The sequence below is a fragment of the Danio rerio genome, chromosome 4 (assembly GCF_052040795.2).
Source record: "Danio rerio strain M-AB ecotype USA chromosome 4, GRCz13ab, whole genome shotgun sequence".
Lineage (NCBI taxonomy): Eukaryota > Metazoa > Chordata > Actinopteri > Cypriniformes > Danionidae > Danio > Danio rerio.
Genome location: NC_141024.2, coordinates 43,995,806 through 44,015,204, shown reverse-complemented (window position 1 = coordinate 44,015,204; position 19,399 = coordinate 43,995,806). Strand labels below are relative to the sequence as shown.

The 19,399-nt window shown below is 38.6% G+C and overlaps 1 protein-coding gene, 1 long non-coding RNA gene and 1 other non-coding gene across 3 annotated transcripts; 1 reads left to right on the top strand and 2 right to left on the bottom strand.

Moving 5' to 3' along the window:
* Positions 1-239: 239 nt before the first annotated feature.
* LOC148681140 (uncharacterized) lies at positions 240-17,279 on the top strand. Its single transcript, XM_088650561.1, has 4 exons — positions 240-476; positions 643-792; positions 7,821-8,047; positions 15,476-17,279. Exons 2-4 carry the CDS (start codon positions 708-710, stop codon positions 16,295-16,297), a joined length of 1,134 nt encoding a protein of 377 aa, XP_088506687.1. The 5' UTR covers positions 240-476; positions 643-707; the 3' UTR covers positions 16,298-17,279.
* Positions 8,161-11,810, bottom strand: LOC148681141 (uncharacterized). Its single transcript, XR_015942986.1, has 2 exons — positions 11,764-11,810; positions 8,161-10,873 (listed from the first exon to the last, which is right to left on the bottom strand). It is a non-coding gene; the product is annotated as an uncharacterized LOC148681141 (long non-coding RNA).
* Positions 17,280-18,562: 1,283 nt separating the features above from the next.
* Positions 18,563-18,649, bottom strand: trnay-gua (transfer RNA tyrosine (anticodon GUA)). The gene is given in 2 exon segments: positions 18,563-18,598; positions 18,613-18,649. It is a non-coding gene; the product is annotated as a tRNA-Tyr (tRNA).
* Positions 18,650-19,399: the final 750 nt, after the last annotated feature.

Below are 19,399 nucleotides of genomic sequence, written 5' to 3'. Positions count from 1 at the left end.
CTGAAACTAACCTGGTCCAGGGCAGGCTAACGCTCAGGCTAAGTCTTAAGTTTAGGCTTATATATATATATATATATATATATATATATATATATATATATATATATATATATATATATATATATAATTTTTTTTTATGTTTTTGTTTTGGCCCACCCTAAAGTTCCAAGCTAGAGCTGGGCCTACTCCAAAGGTAAGTGTCAAAAACGCTAAACAAAAAAAGACTTTTATTTTGGCTTGGCGTGTGACGTCATAAGGCTGCGCCGCTCCCACACTGTTATTTGACTGGAGAAAGGTTTGTTTTAAAGCGTTTACACAAATATAAAGCGATTGATTAAAGTTTCAGTTTTTCATTCAGTGCTTAATTTTGTACCTGCTGTTGACAATATTATTTTAACCCTTTATACAACGTAATACTATTTTACTCCCAGTGGTGGGGGCTATTGTTTGAACAACAGAAAAGTGTTTTAATGAAGGTTCGATTTAATATATAACATAATGTCATTCCATTTTAAGTATACATCACTATATATAAGAAAAGTAGTTACGTTTCTAGTTTTAATCAGCTCATTCTTGGTTTTTTGTTCATTGTTTTATTCATTTTAAAACGAACATTTTTATTGTTTTGTTCATTTTAAACAGGATAAAGTGTCCAAACACAGAGAATAACTCCTGCTGAAGCGACTGATCTCCACACTGTTATAAAGATGGCGTTTATTAAAGAGGAGAGTGAAGATGTGAAGATTGAAGAAACATTCACAGTCAAACAGGAAGATCTGCAGGAACAAACAGGTTAGTTTTTATTCTCAAAGACCTACTCAGTCATTTGATCCTCATTCAGATATATTTTAATAACAAGAATAAATTAAACCTTGCAGCCCTGAGTGTGCTGCCTAGTTCTCCTAAATGCACATAAGCACTCATTGAAAGACAGGAATCAGTTTCTTTCTTGTTACTTGTTCTTGGTGTTTTGTCGCTATTTTATGTATTATTACTCTCCCATTTCTCTACTTCTTAAGGTTATTGCTTTTCTCGTTCTTCTACTGTTTGTAAATCGTTTCTGAGCAAAGGCGCTATATAAAAAAAGTTTAACTGAGCTGATGATATTTGACCGCCAGTATTCTCATAGAAGATATCTGCTATTACAGTGATAGTGTTGGCTTAGTACTTTCCATTTGCATATGTCACGATCATAATTCCGACTTCTTTATGGCTTTAAACTTGTTTTTAGTAGTTGTTACTAGTTCTCACAGATATCTAGAATTAAATCATTATTTTAATAACTAATTACCAGCGCTATTGTGTTTAAACAGGGCTTCTGCGGAGTCTTAAAATGTCTTGAATTCCAAAATCCAAATTTCAGGCCTTAAAAAGTCTTAAATTTACTGAATTATTTTGTTGTAGGTCTTAAATCTTTTATAGACAAATCTTCATTTTCCTTTGTTCATGTTTTGTTACCCAATCTGGCCAAAACCCATACAATCACCCAACAATTCATCTCCATAAAATAAAACTTTCAACTTTTTATTCAAAAAGGTCATTTTAACATTATTTATTATAATGCTTTAATCATTTTCCTTACAATAACATTTAAACATGCTCCATGTATTCACTGCTGAGGACATCGACCTGGACAGATTGTTGTGCATAAATTTATTTTATTATAGTTTTTAAAACTTTAAAAGCATTTGTTAATTGGTTTTTTATTTTAAATAAAGTTTATGTTGGAAAAAAAAGTGTGTGGATACAAATAAAGCTTGCTTATTTTTACACAATAATTAAGATCTAAGAATTTTGCTAAGAAATATCTAAAATATTTAAACTTTCTATCTGGGCCATCTGAAAAATTCTTTGGCCTTTAGCCCTTTATGAGTCTAAAATTTCATTCATATTGAAATTGTCTTTAAAAGTCCTAAATTTAACTTGGTGACACCTGCAGAAACTCTGGTTTAAAGTATGTCAGAAAACATGGATGCCCCCAATTTGAAATATGCTAAATGAAATGGACACTAAAATAATTAATGATTATAAAACATTGTCCAGTATTCTAAACTATATGATGATGTTGTGGGACAATGTGATACAAAATGAACAAAAATAGTGGAACAATAACGTTTAGCATTGCACTGACTTCAACTGGCCAACAAACTAGTCTAAAAATTACTTTTCATGCGTAAAAAATTGATTACAGCATGCTGATGATATGCAAACATCTGAGTGTGATGTTCGTCAGTATTGACCACATTCTTCACATACCAGCAGGCGCGTCATTGGAATCTTTTTGCTTGAGATTTTTTTAAAGGATGAATTTTTAGATCCTAAAAAAAGAAGCTTTTTCTCAATATGCATTCTTCACCCAGGTGAAAAAATATAATTAAATGCAATTAAAATACACTTAAATACCCGAAAATACATTTTTAGTACATTGTTATTTTTTTATGTTAAATAAAAGTTTGATGGTTTTACACTATAAATATACTAATTAAAAGTATGTTTATACTTCAGTAGGACTTTAGTACACTTGACAGAAGTATACTAAATACCAGTAATACTTAAATATATTTTTATTGTACTACAATAAAGTACACTACAGAAAAAAACATCCAAAAGACTTTTATTAGTGTGTTTTTAAAAAGTGTTTTAAATGCTTTAAACATTAGTTGATTTTAGTACACTGTTTACATACTAATCTTGAGTTTAAAATAAGCTAATATATAAAAAATCTATTAATAATGTATTGTATTAGAAGTACATTTTCCTAAAAAAAAGTCTATACAAAATGTAGCATTGTAACCAACAGTACAGCTACACAAAGCCTATTGCTTTACCACGTTTGAGAATAACAATAATAATAGCCCATGCACTCATAACTTTTATTTTACATCTGCAGAATCGTGAGAAAGTCGTGATCTTTATTTTAGGCAAAAAAAAAAAAAACCACGATACTCATTTTAGCCACAGCATATAATTAGAATAATTGTCTTCTCCTCCAGTTCAGCTATAAACACTAGAATATTCCCATCAGGCTCCAGTAAAGAGTTTATTGAAGGACAGCAGGAATATGAGTGATCCAGAACCCTGCAAAATTAAAAATGAAGACTCTGAACAACAAATAGGTTGGTGTTTATTCCTGATCAGGGGTGGCACGGGAGGTTGTTGGGCTTCAGCCCTGATTGTTTGTTCCGAAGCCATGAACCTTTTGGGTTTAAGTTTTGTCAAAACATAGTTTTTCAACATATTATTCAGAAATATTTTAACCGGTTCATTATTGCCTTCCCACAGGATCAAAAAGCAATATCAGCTGTGCATTCTAAACCTGTTTACTTTATTTAATAGTTTTTTTTTGTTTTTATCAGAGGCAGCCTCACAGCAGTAAGTGCTTTCTGTCTCTCTTTTCTGAAAGCGAGTTTACACACACCATCTTCCTGCATAGCCACGCCTCCTGACAGTCACTCAATGCATTCGTCTCATCGCTGCACCACAATTGTACTTCATGTTTGTTACCTGCTTTAATTTCGTATTAAAGTAAGCTTGTTGGAAATTCAGAGGAGAGTCATGTAGTCTTGTCTTGCTTCATTTAAGATTTACCCCTGATTTTGACTGTCAGTTCCGTATGATCTGACGAGATGCTACACACACAGGCTGTTCTGATTAGCTGTAAGTTTTGATTGGATTATTCAGGTGTATTTATGTGAAAGTGAAGTCTGACAACAATAAATATTCTCATCAGGAATAAAACCACCTGTTTTTATACCCGTGCTGACTTTGTCGAGCTGTCGCTATAAAGTTAGTTCTACTACTGTTATTTTACATAATTTGCTGAAAATGATGCCTTAAATGAGCAGGATTTTGAGGGTAATTTAATCCAAATGATTACAGCCATAACTATAAAAAAACATAACTTGTAATAAAACGGGCAGGGATTAGATGCTAAGAATCCCATACTTGTTATATAATTTAAATTTTGATTCCTCTTGTCCAATTTCGGCATACACATTTTTTTCTTCTGCTACTCTGCCAGGAACTTTGTCGCTGGAGAGCACCTTCAATAATAATCAAGACATTTGTTTAGAGATGGAGCGCAAGATGTGCTCAAAAGAGTGGCTACATGTGGTGAAAAATGATGGCAAAGCTAAGTGTAATTATTGTAATAAACTAGTCGCGTGTCCAACATGACAAAGCAACTGCGGTTGGTTCACATACTTCACGAATATTGAATTAAAAGAATGATGTGTTCGGTTCATTGTGGTTCCCGCAGGTGCAACTAACAACAGTTGTGCATTTTAGTTAAACTTTTTGAGAGAGATTTGACGCTCAGCTGAAACACGCAGGTGAGACGGCTTTACAATCTGTCATTCATAATCTTAGCTGTTGTATTGGAGTCTAAATATGAAGTAGAATGTGCTTTTAACAGTCCTGATATGTTTAATCTTTTTCTTTTGCAAATTTGATTTTAAATTCAGCTTTATTCTTTTATAAGGACACATATGGTGAAAAATCTCGTTTTTAAGCTGTTTGGACAGACGTGTGTAGGTATGGTGCATAGACCGTCATATTGGGGTGATATAAACACACCCAGTCCTTTTTTTTTTCAATTTAACAACATAAAAACGGTGGACCAATAGGAGCAGTTTTTCAGACAGACCGAACTTGACAACTTGACATTTGACAGCTGCATATTAACATGTCATGCTAGTCACGTGTACAATCAAATCAACAAGACAGGACGAGAGCAAAGCAACCGGGAATAAACGGTCTGTTCAGTTTGCTAGGATCATCAATCATCATAAAATGTGATCAAGAAGAGTGATTTTTACAAGTTTAAAATGTTTTAAAACAGTGCATGTGTGTAATGAATAACAGTGATTTACTTTAGCTTTATTTTATCACCACAGCCGCATGTCAGAACAGTTATGTTAAGTCTGTCTGTTGTGGCGCAGCCGAGGGAGGAGATTAAAGGTGCAGTAGGTGATCTGCCAAAATGCTAACCGCTTAGCATATTACCTTTGGACGGCGGGGAGGGACTGCGATTCAAAGACACACCCCCTGAAATCGCGAGCGCGCACCGCATCACAACAGCAGACAGACAACCCACTAGTTCAGGTCATTCGCCAGTTAGTTAGTGCCAGCGCCGTAAAGGAATTACATTTATTACTTTGCCACACTTACATGCTATTTCAGAGTGAATATTCAGAGTAACATGGTAAACAGTATAGGGAGGCTGTCATTGTTCATAAATGACCCAATGTGAATATAAAAGCAACTTCAGCTCAATAAAGCAGGCTAGGCGGAATAGCACTATTTACTGATGTTTTGTTGTTAAACTAAATATAAATTTCTATTATAGATGCTGTCAAAGGACCTTATGAAACTGAAAATAATCACATCAATCTTTCACCGGTACATTTCAGTGGCTGAACATCACGTCTGTGCATATAAGTCATTCATAACAGAACACGCTTAGCTAACACAAGCATAACATAAGCTTAGCCTGACTAAAATAGTTTAAAAACAGAACATTACCTGTCTAACAGTAATACTTCAGCCGCTTTAAGGGCGAATTATACTCGCGCCTGGCTTTACAGTAATCGGCCTGAGCTCGGCTGTCCTTCGGCGGCTCCGACTCGGCATCGGCCCGCAGCTCGCTCGTGCGCGCGCATGCGTTTGTGATGCAGACGGGCACGCGCTAATGGCGGATCTGTGTGAACAGATGCGCAGAAGTACAAATTTACATTTGCTGACAGACAGTCTGACCTGCTAATCGGAATTAAGGGAGATGACGGTCCAACTCTATTTAATTGGATGAACATTTTTTAGTTTTATGCTTTACCCATATTATAAAAATACAAATAAACACATTCAGATCATTTACTGTAATCATTACTATGGGACTGTGAAGAGACTTTCAGGCAGCACAACAAAAAATGTTTCTGAAGACAATCACCTACTGCACCTTTAAGGCACGTAGAAATGGTGGGCAGTAAGGACTAGCCTTAAAGGCACAGTACCACAAAACCGCCACCTGGTACAAAACGGTAAAAGATAGAATCTTATAAAAGGAATATTAAAAAACCTGATAGGTGTTTTGAGCTGAAACTTTACATTTACAATCTGGAGACACAAAAGACTCATCTTAAATCTGAAATATGGGGTAACCTAGGTGCCCTTTTAAGCACGAAAGCAGCGCCTATCAATTGGTGTGTTTTTTTATAAGATACACCTTTTGTGAATGTTTTATTTTATATGTATAGTCTTTAATGTGCTTTTTAATAATTTTATTATTTTCAAAGCAGCACTCAGATGCAAATTTATCCTTGAGAACATGGCATGAAAGTGATGCACGTGTTAGATGATTGCGTTTTTTGAGTGCGATCAATTCCTGATCCTTTGCATACATTCCTCGAAAAAAACACTTGCAATCTAGACGCAGTCACTTCTTGCTTGTGCTGCCATACAATCCGTAAACTCCACTCATTAAAATAATTTAATGAGTTTCTACTGTAAAATCGTGACAATATTTAATTATTGATCATGGGCCACAAATATTGTTATCGTGATAATGTGATTACTCGTGCAGCCCTATACCCTTTCATTATGTTCTTGGCTGTTTTTGACCAATTGACTTCCATTATAACCACATTTTTTAACTGCAAAGCCATGACACTAAATAATCATGCAATCTAGATTGTTGGTGTTTTTTTTTTTCTGTTGGGAAGTGGTAAATTATGGCATTTTTACTGTTGATCATCACTTGGCAACAGGACAGGAAACTCAGCAAATATTAAACAAAGATGATGATTTATGACATCTATAAAGCTTGATGTGTCTACTGTTGCATTAACCAATTCAAGTCAAAAACAAATAATCAACTTTTTTCATGAAATCCATATAAAAGTAAGGATTCTCCTGTATCACCTCGTTACAGCTAATGTGATCCTGCCCTGAGTGAGCACACTGTTCATATAGAAATGAACTAAGGTGAGCCAGGTAATATTGTACACTTTTCCCGAGACATGGCATAAAACGACAAGCTTTTTCATAGATGAGCATGTTGCACGAAAGAAGCACTTCGGATGATACTGGACAGCGATGAAGAATTTACTTTCTCCTCAGAGGAAGAGCGCGAATCTGATGACGAACACATACATTTTGAAGAACGTCTAGACCCAGCGGAGGATAGAGCACTTCAGTAATAAGACAGCAGTCTTTGCCCTGTTGCTTCAATACATACTTTTGCTTTTTGTTTCTCACAGCCAGTTGTTAAGTTTACATTGCTCGTCTCGACCCGGTTTCTCTACTCGTTTCCCCTCACTGCAACAGTTCAGTCAACCTCTTTAACTCTCCTCCTCTTCCTTTATACTCTCACCCATTACCTTTTTGCCATCTTATGAGTGGAGACCAATTAAACTATGTTGACTGTCATCACAGAAAACACCAACAATCATAAATGATAAATGAATAAATATGAATAAAAAGAGGCCATTTACAGCTTTCAAATCTTTGTCTTATCAATATGACCAAATGACTTATGATCAATTATGTAAGAAACTCTGAAAACTAGACTGACACAGTTTCAATTTACTATAACTTCGCTTTGACAAAATTGACATTGTTAAAGATACTAGATAAGGATAAATTGATTTGAATCTGCTTAAATGTGTACACGTTAATGGACCGAACAAAATATGATTTGATTTATTTTACATTTAATGTGCATCAAAATTACAGTGTGTGTAGCCAATGTTTCCAGTGTCTTTTCACTTTTCAGCTTTTGATGAGTTTTTAAGACTTAATGAAAACTAATGTTTTATTTATTTCAGACCTGATTGAAGAGAATGAGGGGAGTAAAGAGGAGAAACATCATGTCAAAATTAAGGAAAAAACTCATTTACAGACTGATGGCATTTTAAAAAGGAGAGACAATAATCATTTTACCTGCTCTCAGTGTGGAAAGAGTTTTGCAATCAAAAGCAGTCTTAAGATTCACATGATGATCCACACTGGAGAGAAACCATTCACATGCACTCAGTGTGGGAAGAGTTTCAGCCTGTCATCTTCCCTTTATAACCACATGAGGATCCACACTGGAGACAAACCATGGTAACGCTTTCTTTTACAACCCGCAAAGTACCGCGTAAGTACAGTGAAATTACAGTGTACTTTTCTGTACGTACTGTGTAAGTATAATGAACGTATGTGTAGGTATAAGGGAACAAACCGTAATGTTTGGGTAATAAGGGGGTAACAACCAGATGTTCATCAAGAAAATTACCGCGTAAGTACAGTGAAATAACGGTGTACTTTTCTGTACGTATAGTGTAAGTATAAATAACGCTTACTTAGGTATAAGGGAACAAACTGTAATGCTTGGGTAATAAGGGGGTAACAACCAGATATTCAGCATGAAAAGTACCGCGTAAGTACTGTGAAATAACGTTGTACTTTTCTTTAAATTGCAAAAGAACAAACCATAATGTATGCGTAATAGGGGAGTAACAATAAGATATTTATCAAGCAAAGATCCGCGTAAGTATATTACGTTTACGATGTACTTTTCTTCAAGTATTGTATACATATGAAGAATTATGCAAGGATGGTGACAACCTATTGCTATCTGCAAATGTACTGTACATGCACCTGCGTGAGTACATTAGTACTCTTATTCAGTGCTTGGGTTTTATATGGGGTGTTTAATGAATAAAAGGTTTACAACCTGTGAAATTATGAACCCTTATTGTATACTGTATGCATTTTAAATCTGCAATTCAATATAAAATATATTTCCATACACTACTTACCTTATGTTTACTCGTCGATCTCACCAAAGCCATCAATGTCTCCATAACTCACTATCAACAAATAACTTTGCATGATATAGGCCTACCGTCAGGGTTCAATGTAGATTAAAACAGGATCGCATCTTTACTGCTGTTTGCACAGGGGGGCCAACTGTTGCATTTCAGTAAATGTATAGCTGATGCTTTATAGAAAAATGTAGTAATTTGGTATTCAATCAATAAAAACTGCTGCTGTAGTTTACTCTGTTCTTAGTGTTCACGTATACACTAGTGTGTTAAAGTTCAGCTTCTTCCCTCTTTGTTCCCTGTAATTAAAGGGTGAATACAGTATTTGTTCCCTCCTTGTTCCCTGTTCTTACGGGGTAAATACCACATTTGAGGGTTGTAAATTAAAGTGAAGCATTGTTCCTCTCTTGTTCCCTGTACTTACAGGGTAAATACCACATTTGAGGGTTGTAAATTAAAGTGAAGCACTGTTCCTCTCTTGTTACCTGTACTTACAGGGTAAATACCACATTTGAGGGTTGTAAATTAAAGTGAAGCACTGTTCCTCCCTTGTTACCTGTACTTACAGGGTAAATACCACATTTGAGGGTTGTAAATTAAAGTGAAGCATTGTTCCTCTCTTGTTCCCTGTACTTACAGGGTAAACACCACATTTGAGGGTTGTAAATTAAAGTGAAACACTGTTCCTCCCTTGTTACCTGTACTTACAGGGTAAATACCACATTTGAGGGTTGTAAATTAAAGTGAAGCTTTGTTCCTCCCTTGTTCCCTGTACTTACAGGGTAAATACCACATTTGAGGGTTGTAAATTAAAGTGAAGCACTGTTCCTCCCTTGTTACCCCCTTGTTCCCTGTACTTACAGGGTAAATACCACATTTGAGGGTTGTAAATTAAAGTGAAGCACTGTTCCTCCCTTGTTACCTGTACTTACAGGGTAAATACCACATTTGAGGGTTGTAAATTAAAGTGAAGCACTGTTCCTCCCTTGTTCCCTGTACTTACAGGGTAAATACCACATTTGAGGGTTGTAAATTAAAGTGAAGCACTGTTCCTCCCTTGTTACCTGTACTTACAGGGTAAATACCACATTTGAGGGTTGTAAATTAAAGTGAAGCTTTGTTCCTCTCTTGTTACCTGTAGTTAAAGGGTAAATACAACATTTGTTCCCCCCTTGTTCCCTTTAGTTTACAATGTAAAATCTTGAAGGCAGTAAAATAAATATACAAACACACAATATACTTCTTCTTTACTTTGTAACCTTTATTTTAATAAATAAGCATTTTAAAACACTTCATCTTAATCAAACATTGTCCTGTCTATCATTGCCTATACTCATTCATTTTCTCTTCGTCCTTTTGTTAATCTGGGGTCGCCACAGTGGAATGAACCACCAACTTATCCAGCATATGTTTTACGCAGTGGATGCCCTTCCAGCTGCAACCCATCTCTGGGAAACATCCATACACACCCATTCACACGCATACACTACAGACAATTTAGTCTACCCAATTCACCTGTACCGCATGTCTTTGGACTGTGAGGGAAACCGGAGCACCCGGAGGAAACCCACGCGAACGCAGGAAGAACTCCACGCAGAAACGCCAACTGACCCAGCCGAGGCTCGAACCAACAACCTTCTTGCTGTGAGGAAACAGCACTACCTACTGTGCCACTGTGTTGCCACCCAGCTGCAACCCATCACTGGGAAACATCCATACACACTCATTCACACACATACACTACGGACAATTTTAGCTTACCCAATGTCACCACATATTTTTGGACTTGTGGGAGCACCCGGATGAAACCCACGCTAACATGGGGAGAACATGCAAACTCCACACAGAAATGCCAACTGACCCAGCCAAGGCTCGAACCAGCGACCTTCTTGCTGTGAGGCGATTGTGCTACCCACTGCACCTGCCTATACTCAGACAGCAAAATAACACAATATTTCATTCCCCCTTTTTTCTGGCATCTCTTGCTTGGCTTCCTCTTCTGCTCTTCTCAGCTTCCACTGAGGACTCTGATGGTGAGTGGCTGATGAAATCCCATGGGTCTTGCTGCTCTGCATTTATATAAAATATATGAACAGACATAAAGGCTTTTAGTAAGCTGTAGACATGTTTATTTTGCTGTTTTATGTGTGTGTGGTGGTTGTCCAACAATTTCACATACTAAATATTTACAGATACCATACAGACACTATACATTACTATCAAACAAAAGTACTATCATCAGATCATATGGGAGATTGTGATCATTTATAGTGATAATAATTAAAGCGCAGAGGGGAAAAGGCTTAAATATATGTGCAGGCAGTATAGACTTTGAAGTAAAGATTATTTGCAGTTCAGTGTACATATTTAAATTCTGTGTCACTCATTAAATGGTAAGTAAATGTAACGTTTGGGTTAACTACCCCTAAGGTTAGTTTTTGATTAAAGTACATGTCTTAACCCATCATTAGTCCTAAATAAAGTGAAAGATATCATAATATGGTTGATGTACTGTTATGGACCCTTTTTACATTTCAGCACAGTGAATGGGAAAGTACAACACATTTTTTTTACAATCTTCTTTGCTCAAATAAAATGAAAACTTTACGATGGTGTTGTCTCGACAATTAGAAAAATAAAAATATAGTGTGAAACTGATAACGCCAGCAAGAAGAGAGAATAACTTCTAATTTACTCATGACCATAGACACTGTTTGAAACACCTCGCACATGTAATAATATTATATAATGCATACGTAGATACAAATAAATGTTATTTTATAAAAAAAATCATATAAAAAACTCAAGGATTTTAGATCCTGATGATCGTTAAACGCGTCATAACAGTGTTGTGAAAAGGGTGTAATTGTTAAAAATACGTACAAACATCAGATATAAACAAAAACCTAAACAAACACTTCTATGTACATAACGTCATAAAAATACTTGTTTTATTTACCTCGCGCTGCCGTCCTTGTACTGCCGTGAACAGGAAATTCTGGGAATGGAGGACGGCGAGTTGAATCGATTCGTCTTCAACAAACCGATCAGTGTGACATCAAAACATCGCGAGAACAACAGACAGCTCCGTGTGCATTTGAATCCATCTCGCGATATTGTATCACTTCAGGTACGCGCCTACTGATTCGTTGATTCAAACGAGTTGTGAATCAAGAAGCCTCTAAAGATCCGAATCAAACTGCAGCAGCACGCCACGAGGTTTTGCTCAGACTTTTGGGACGTTTGGAATTGCTCCGTCTCGTCAACATGTAACACATGTGAGTAAATCGTTGTTAGTAAATAACGCTACTGTTACGATTAGAAATGGCATTAACCAGATTATATTTATTACGTTTCATTTGTTTTAGCGTAAAATTAATGCTAGTTCATGGCCGAATCTAAACGGTCAGCAGCGAATATTTACCAATGTTTACTGTCGTTTACTTTGCACATCTTAGAGATGTTGCCAAAGTTCCTCTGAATTTAGTTTCTTCATGTCATTCCAGATAGACTGGATGATAACGTTAATCAGTTCAGATCTCTGTGGCTGTTGTCATACAACTATTTTCTCCCTGTATACGTTAATTACAGCAAAGTTAATGACAAAAATAATGTTTGGAAATGTAAATTGATATATCAAACTGGCATGCTACAGAAAATATCAACAAGTAGCCTTGAACTTTAGCACAGTAGCCTACTATATAAGCCTTTTCCCCTCTGCGCTTTAATTATTATCACTATAAATGATCACAATCTCCCATATGATCTGATCATAGTACTTTTGTTTGATAGTAATGTATAGTGTCTGTATGGTATCTGTAAATATTTAGTATGTGAAATTGTTGGACAACCACCACACACACATAAAACAGCAAAATAAACATGTCTACAGCTTACTAAAAGCCTTTATGTCTGTTCATATATTTTATATAAATGCAGAGCAGCAAGACCCATGGGATTTCATCAGCCACTCACCATCAGAGTCCTCAGTGGAAGCTGAGAAGAGCAGAAGAGGAAGCCAAGCAAGAGATGCCAGAAAAAAGGGGGAATGAAATATTGTGTTATTTTGCTGTCTGAGTATAGGCAGGTGCAGTGGGTAGCACAATCGCCTCACAGCAAGAAGGTCGCTGGTTCGAGCCTTGGCTGGGTCAGTTGGCATTTCTGTGTGGAGTTTGCATGTTCTCCCCATGTTAGCGTGGGTTTCATCCGGGTGCTCCCACAAGTCCAAAAATATGTGGTGACATTGGGTAAGCTAAAATTGTCCGTAGTGTATGTGTGTGAATGAGTGTGTATGGATGTTTCCCAGTGATGGGTTGCAGCTGGGTGGCAACACAGTGGCACAGTAGGTAGTGCTGTTTCCTCACAGCAAGAAGGTTGTTGGTTCGAGCCTCGGCTGGGTCAGTTGGCGTTTCTGCGTGGAGTTCTTCCTGCGTTCGCGTGGGTTTCCTCCGGGTGCTCCGGTTTCCCTCACAGTCCAAAGACATGCGGTACAGGTGAATTGGGTAGACTAAATTGTCTGTAGTGTATGCGTGTGAATGGGTGTGTATGGATGTTTCCCAGAGATGGGTTGCAGCTGGAAGGGCATCCACTGCGTAAAACATATGCTGGATAAGTTGGTGGTTCATTCCACTGTGGCGACCCCAGATTAACAAAAGGACGAAGAGAAAATGAATGAGTATAGGCAATGATAGACAGGACAATGTTTGATTAAGATGAAGTGTTTTAAAATGCTTATTTATTAAAATAAAGGTTACAAAGTAAAGAAGAAGTATATTGTGTGTTTGTATATTTATTTTACTGCCTTCAAGATTTTACATTGTAAACTAAAGGGAACAAGGGGGGAACAAATGTTGTATTTACCCTTTAACTACAGGTAACAAGAGAGGAACAAAGCTTCACTTTAATTTACAACCCTCAAATGTGGTATTTACCCTGTAAGTACAGGTAACAAGGGAGGAACAGTGCTTCACTTTAATTTACAACCCTCAAATGTGGTATTTACCCTGTAAGTACAGGGAACAAGGGAGGAACAGTGCTTCACTTTAATTTACAACCCTCAAATGTGGTATTTACCCTGTAAGTACAGGTAACAAGGGAGGAACAGTGCTTCACTTTAATTTACAACCCTCAAATGTGGTATTTACCCTGTAAGTACAGGGAACAAGGGAGGAACAAAGCTTCACTTTAATTTACAACCCTCAAATGTGGTATTTACCCTGTAAGTACAGGTAACAAGGGAGGAACAGTGTTTCACTTTAATTTACAACCCTCAAATGTGGTGTTTACCCTGTAAGTACAGGGAACAAGAGAGGAACAATGCTTCACTTTAATTTACAACCCTCAAATGTGGTATTTACCCTGTAAGTACAGGTAACAAGGGAGGAACAGTGCTTCACTTTAATTTACAACCCTCAAATGTGGTATTTACCCTGTAAGTACAGGTAACAAGGGAGGAACAGTGCTTCACTTTAATTTACAACCCTCAAATGTGGTATTTACCCTGTAAGTACAGGGAACAAGAGAGGAACAATGCTTCACTTTAATTTACAACCCTCAAATGTGGTATTTACCCCGTAAGAACAGGGAACAAGGAGGGAACAAATACTGTATTCACCCTTTAATTACAGGGAACAAAGAGGGAAGAAGCTGAACTTTAACACACTAGTGTATACGTGAACACTAAGAACAGAGTAAACTACAGCAGCAGTTTTTATTGATTGAATACCAAATTACTACATTTTTCTATAAAGCATCAGCTATACATTTACTGAAATGCAACAGTTGGCCCCCCTGTGCAAACAGCAGTAAAGATGCGATCCTGTTTTAATCTACATTGAACCCTGACGGTAGGCCTATATCATGCAAAGTTATTTGTTGATAGTGAGTTATGGAGACATTGATGGCTTTGGTGAGATCGACGAGTAAACATAAGGTAAGTAGTGTATGGAAATATATTTTATATTGAATTGCAGATTTAAAATGCATACAGTATACAATAAGGGTTCATAATTTCACAGGTTGTAAACCTTTTATTCATTAAACACCCCATATAAAACCCAAGCACTGAATAAGAGTACTAATGTACTCACGCAGGTGCATGTACAGTACATTTGCAGATAGCAATAGGTTGTCACCATCCTTGCATAATTCTTCATATGTATACAATACTTGAAGAAAAGTACATCGTAAACGTAATATACTTACGCGGATCTTTGCTTGATAAATATCTTATTGTTACTCCCCTATTACGCATACATTATGGTTTGTTCTTTTGCAATTTAAAGAAAAGTACAACGTTATTTCACAGTACTTACGCGGTACTTTTCATGCTGAATATCTGGTTGTTACCCCCTTATTACCCAAGCATTACAGTTTGTTCCCTTATACCTAAGTAAGCGTTATTTATACTTACACTATAGGTACAGAAAAGTACACCGTTATTTCACTGTACTTACGCGGTAATTTTCTTGATGAACATCTGGTTGTTACCCCCTTATTACCCAAACATTACGGTTTGTTCCCTTATACCTACACATACGTTCATTATACTTACACAGTACGTACAGAAAAGTACACTGTAATTTCACTGTACTTACGCGGTACTTTGCGGGTTGTAAAAGAAAGCGTTACCCAAACCATTTACATGCACTCAGTGTGGAAAGAGTTTCAGCTACTCCTCACACCTTAATCACCATATGAGGATCCACACTGGAGAGAAACCATTCACATGCACTCAGTGTGGGAAGAGTTTCAGCCAATCATCACACCTTAATCTACACATGCGGATCCACACTGGAGAGAAACCATTCACATGCACTCAGTGTGGGAAGAGTTTCAGCCTGTCATCTTCCCTTTATAACCACATGAGGATCCACACTGGAGACAAACCATTCACATGCACTCAGTGTGGAAAGAGTTTCAGCTACTCCTCACACCTTAATCACCATATGAGGATCCACACTGGAGAGAAACCATTCACATGCACTCAGTGTGGGAAGAGTTTCAGCTGCTCTACAAACCTTTATCAACACATGATGATCCACACTGGAGAGAAACCATTCACATGCACTCAGTGTGGGAAGAGTTTCAGCCAATCATCACACCTTAATCTACACATGCGGATCCACACTGGAGAGAAACCATTCACATGCACTCGGTGTGGGAAGAGTTTTACCTGCTCATCACACCTTAATCTACACATGAGGATCCACACTGGAGAGAAACCCTTCACATGCACTCGGTGTGGGAAGAGTTTTAACTGCTCATCCTCCCTTAATCGACACATGAGGATCCACACTGGAGAGAAACCATTCACTTGCACTCAGTGTGAAAAGAGCTTCAGCCAATCATCACACCTTAATGAACACATGATGATTCACACTGGAAGGAAACCATTTACATGCACTCAGTGTAGGAAGAATTTTTACTGCTCATCACACCTTAATAAACACATGAGGATCCACACTGGAGAGAAACCATTCACTTGCACTTAAGCTTCGGTCACACTGGACTTTTATGCCCATAGACTTCTACACTGGAGAGAAACCATTCACATGTTCTCAGTGTGGGAAAAGCTTAAACCAATCAGAAAACCTTAATAAACACATGAAGGTCCACTCTGGTGTGAAAGAGTATATGTGCTTTGAGTGTGAGAAGACTTTTATTTCAGCTCCAAAAACTGCACCAAGCGATTCACACTGGAGAGACCGTACAATTGTTCAAACTGTGACAAGAGGTTTAATCAGTAAACACATCTGAAAACACAAAAGAGGATTCACACTGGAGAGAAACGTACAGATCTGATCAGTATCTACAGAGTTTCGCTCATTCGCAGCAGCTTAAAAAACACATGGACAAAAAGTTGCACACATGACACGAATGCAGCAAAACATTTTCTCACAGGATGTTTCATGTCTGAAAAATGTTTGAAAAGGCTGAGTAACGGTATACTGTTTTCCTACACTGCAGTAGATGGGGTTGTAAATGTGTCGCGCTCCTCGCATTTATGTAAACACAATGATGGCAGCTGAGAGAAGAACAGTTTCATAAACATCTGGCAAACAGCACCTCTGCGGCTTGAAATCTCATCTGTTATCCACTCTCCAGTGTGTTCATGTAGCTAGTGTTGTGTTGGATGATGTTCTCTGTCTGATTCCCTGAATGAGAAATCCAGGTTGGAGTATGTGGTAAATTGTGATTGGATGCCTGCATTACTCATCAATGGATATATAAAAGTTGTTGTGCTAGCTACCCCAGGACGCTGTGGCTACTCAGGAGTCCTCATGTCAAGACCTCCCATCTCATTGATTCTTTAACCTTATGGTTTTGTTTTGCATTACTTATATCATGTAGTTAAAGTGTTGTTGTGATTATATCCTAAGTTCTTTATCTTCATTAGTATCCCTAGATATTTGTTGGTTGCATTGATTGATTGTTGTATGAGTTACATTTTATAATAAATCATTTGCATTCAGGTTATTTTGTTGGCTCATCTCTCTTTTGTGCTGCGACTCAAACAAGCGGGTCATAACACTTTGTAAAATGTGTCCGATTGTATCCGAGATCTTGTCCTTTCAGTCATGACCATGGGTGACAGTAGGTACTTAGATTACCTTTCGTCTCAGCTCCTTCACCACAACAGACAATCACATTAACTCCATTACCAGCCGGCAGCTAGCTCTCTGCAACTCTCACATGGCCGCCCACTGAAGCTAAACAGGGCTGTTCCCGGTCAGTACCTGAATGGGAGACCACATGGGAAAGCTAGGTTGCTGCTGGAAGTAGTGTTAGTGAGGCCAGCAGGGGGCGCCCAACCTTTGGTCTGTGTGTTTGAGTGACGGGGACGCTATACTGCTCAGTGAGCACCGTCTTAAGATGTTAACGTGTGGTAGGGGTAGGGGTCTCTGTCCATCATGGCCATATTCAATTGGCTTCATCATGTGTGGGCTGGCGCAAAATGGCTGCCGTCGTGTCATCCAGGTGGATGCTACACACTGGTGAAGTGGTGGAGGAGAACCCCCCCATTGTGTAAAGCGCTTTGAGTGCCCAGAAAAGCGCTATATAAATGTAAGGAATTATTAGGGGCCAAGTAGAACGCCTTAGCCTCACAGCAAACATTTTGGTCTACAAGCTGTCACTGCTGTCTTCCCATGAGAGTGGCCACAGGCTCTGTGCTGGCGGCCCCAGAAACTCGATTCACTCCAGAGTAGAACCGAACAACTCCGGCAGGGGCAAACCGCGACCGCACTGCACTGAGAGCAACGCAAAAAATTCCTGAACTAGCCAGCCAGGAGTCAAACCTAGAATCTTCTGATCCGTAATCAGACGCGTTATCCATTGCACCACTGGCCCAGTCCACGTGAACATGGAGTTCCTTCAACGCATGCTGTGCTTTGTTGTCATGGCAAGTTGTGGTGTCGATAGGATGCTCTTACACCGAGCATGTGACAGTCCCTCCCAAGAAGAACTGTGATCCAGGCTCTGAGACTTTCTCCTCCCCAGGAGGAGGATGCAAACGTTAGAGTTATTTTTGTCAGAGCAGCTGCAGCACACCTGGGTGGAGGCCCACAGCTAGACTTGAGGGCAACCTTCAGCCAGACCTTCCCTGGTGGTCTAGTGGTTAGTATTCAGCGCTCTCACCGCCGCGGCCCGGGTTCGATTCCCGGTCAGGGAACTTCCTTTTCACCTCCATGCTGAACTTTGAGCAGTGGTGAACTCACTTGGCGAAGGCAAGAAAGCGGCTCTGAGCGCAAAAGATGTCCTTCGAGCCGGAGTCGAACCAGCGACCTAAGGATTGCCATCATCCCACCTACAGTCCTCCGCTCTACCAACTGAGCTATCGAAGGCTTACGGGCAGTTCCACAACCACATCGTATAAAGTAGCTGCAGTCCGACCGCTGGCCAAAAAGGACAGAAGCAAAAGCACTCAAGCCTTCCCATACCGGGAGTCTAACACGGGCCGCCTGGGTGAAAACCAGGAATCCTAACCGCTAGACCATATGGGAACTGCCACTTTGGAAAGCCAGTCTTGGCACAAACTCCAGTTCATTCTGATCGCTGGCACGTCCCTGCTCCGCTTGCACAAGTGCCACTCATACACTTACGCACTCTCTCATACACAGTTTCTTGGTTTCCGTAACCGAGAATCTTCTGATCCGTAGTCATAAGCGCTAACCTTTGTGCCACCGTCACTCTGTTCAGCACCTTGTTAGCACATTGCTTGGAGCAAGGACAAGGCTCTGTCAACCCGGAGTTCCTTCACCACACATTCTGCTTTGTTTTTATGGCAAGAGGTTGTGTGGATGGGATGCTCTTACAGGATTCCTGACAGTCCCTCCATAGAAGACCTGAGATCCAGGGTCGGAGACTTTCTCCTCTCCAAGAGGAGGTTAAAAGCAATGGTTTCTTTTGTGTCTGTGTGTCAGAGCGCTTAGGTGTTGCTGCAGCTCAGAGACCTACAAGTGGAGGAGATTACACTGCAAGTTGCCTGGATGACCTCTAAGTGGTAGGCACTTATGCCGCACGTAGGCTGGGTTTGCGATTGATGTAGCTGTAGTAAACATTCTCAAAAATAAAAAATATATATAAACTGCTTA

What these genes read in the sequence shown, in the direction of transcription:
- LOC148681140 (XM_088650561.1), top strand. Translation starts at nt 708, where the DNA reads ATGGCGTTTATTAAAGAGGAGAGTGAAGATGTGAAGATTGAAGAAACA. An exon ending in AGATCTGCAGGAACAAACAG is followed by an intron (nt 793 to 7,820) that starts GTTAGTTTTTAT and finishes TATTTATTTCAG; the next exon opens with ACCTGATTGAAGAGAATGAG. An exon ending in AGTGTGGGAAGAGTTTCAGC is followed by an intron (nt 8,048 to 15,475) that starts CTGTCATCTTCC and finishes AAGAGTTTCAGC; the next exon opens with TACTCCTCACACCTTAATCA.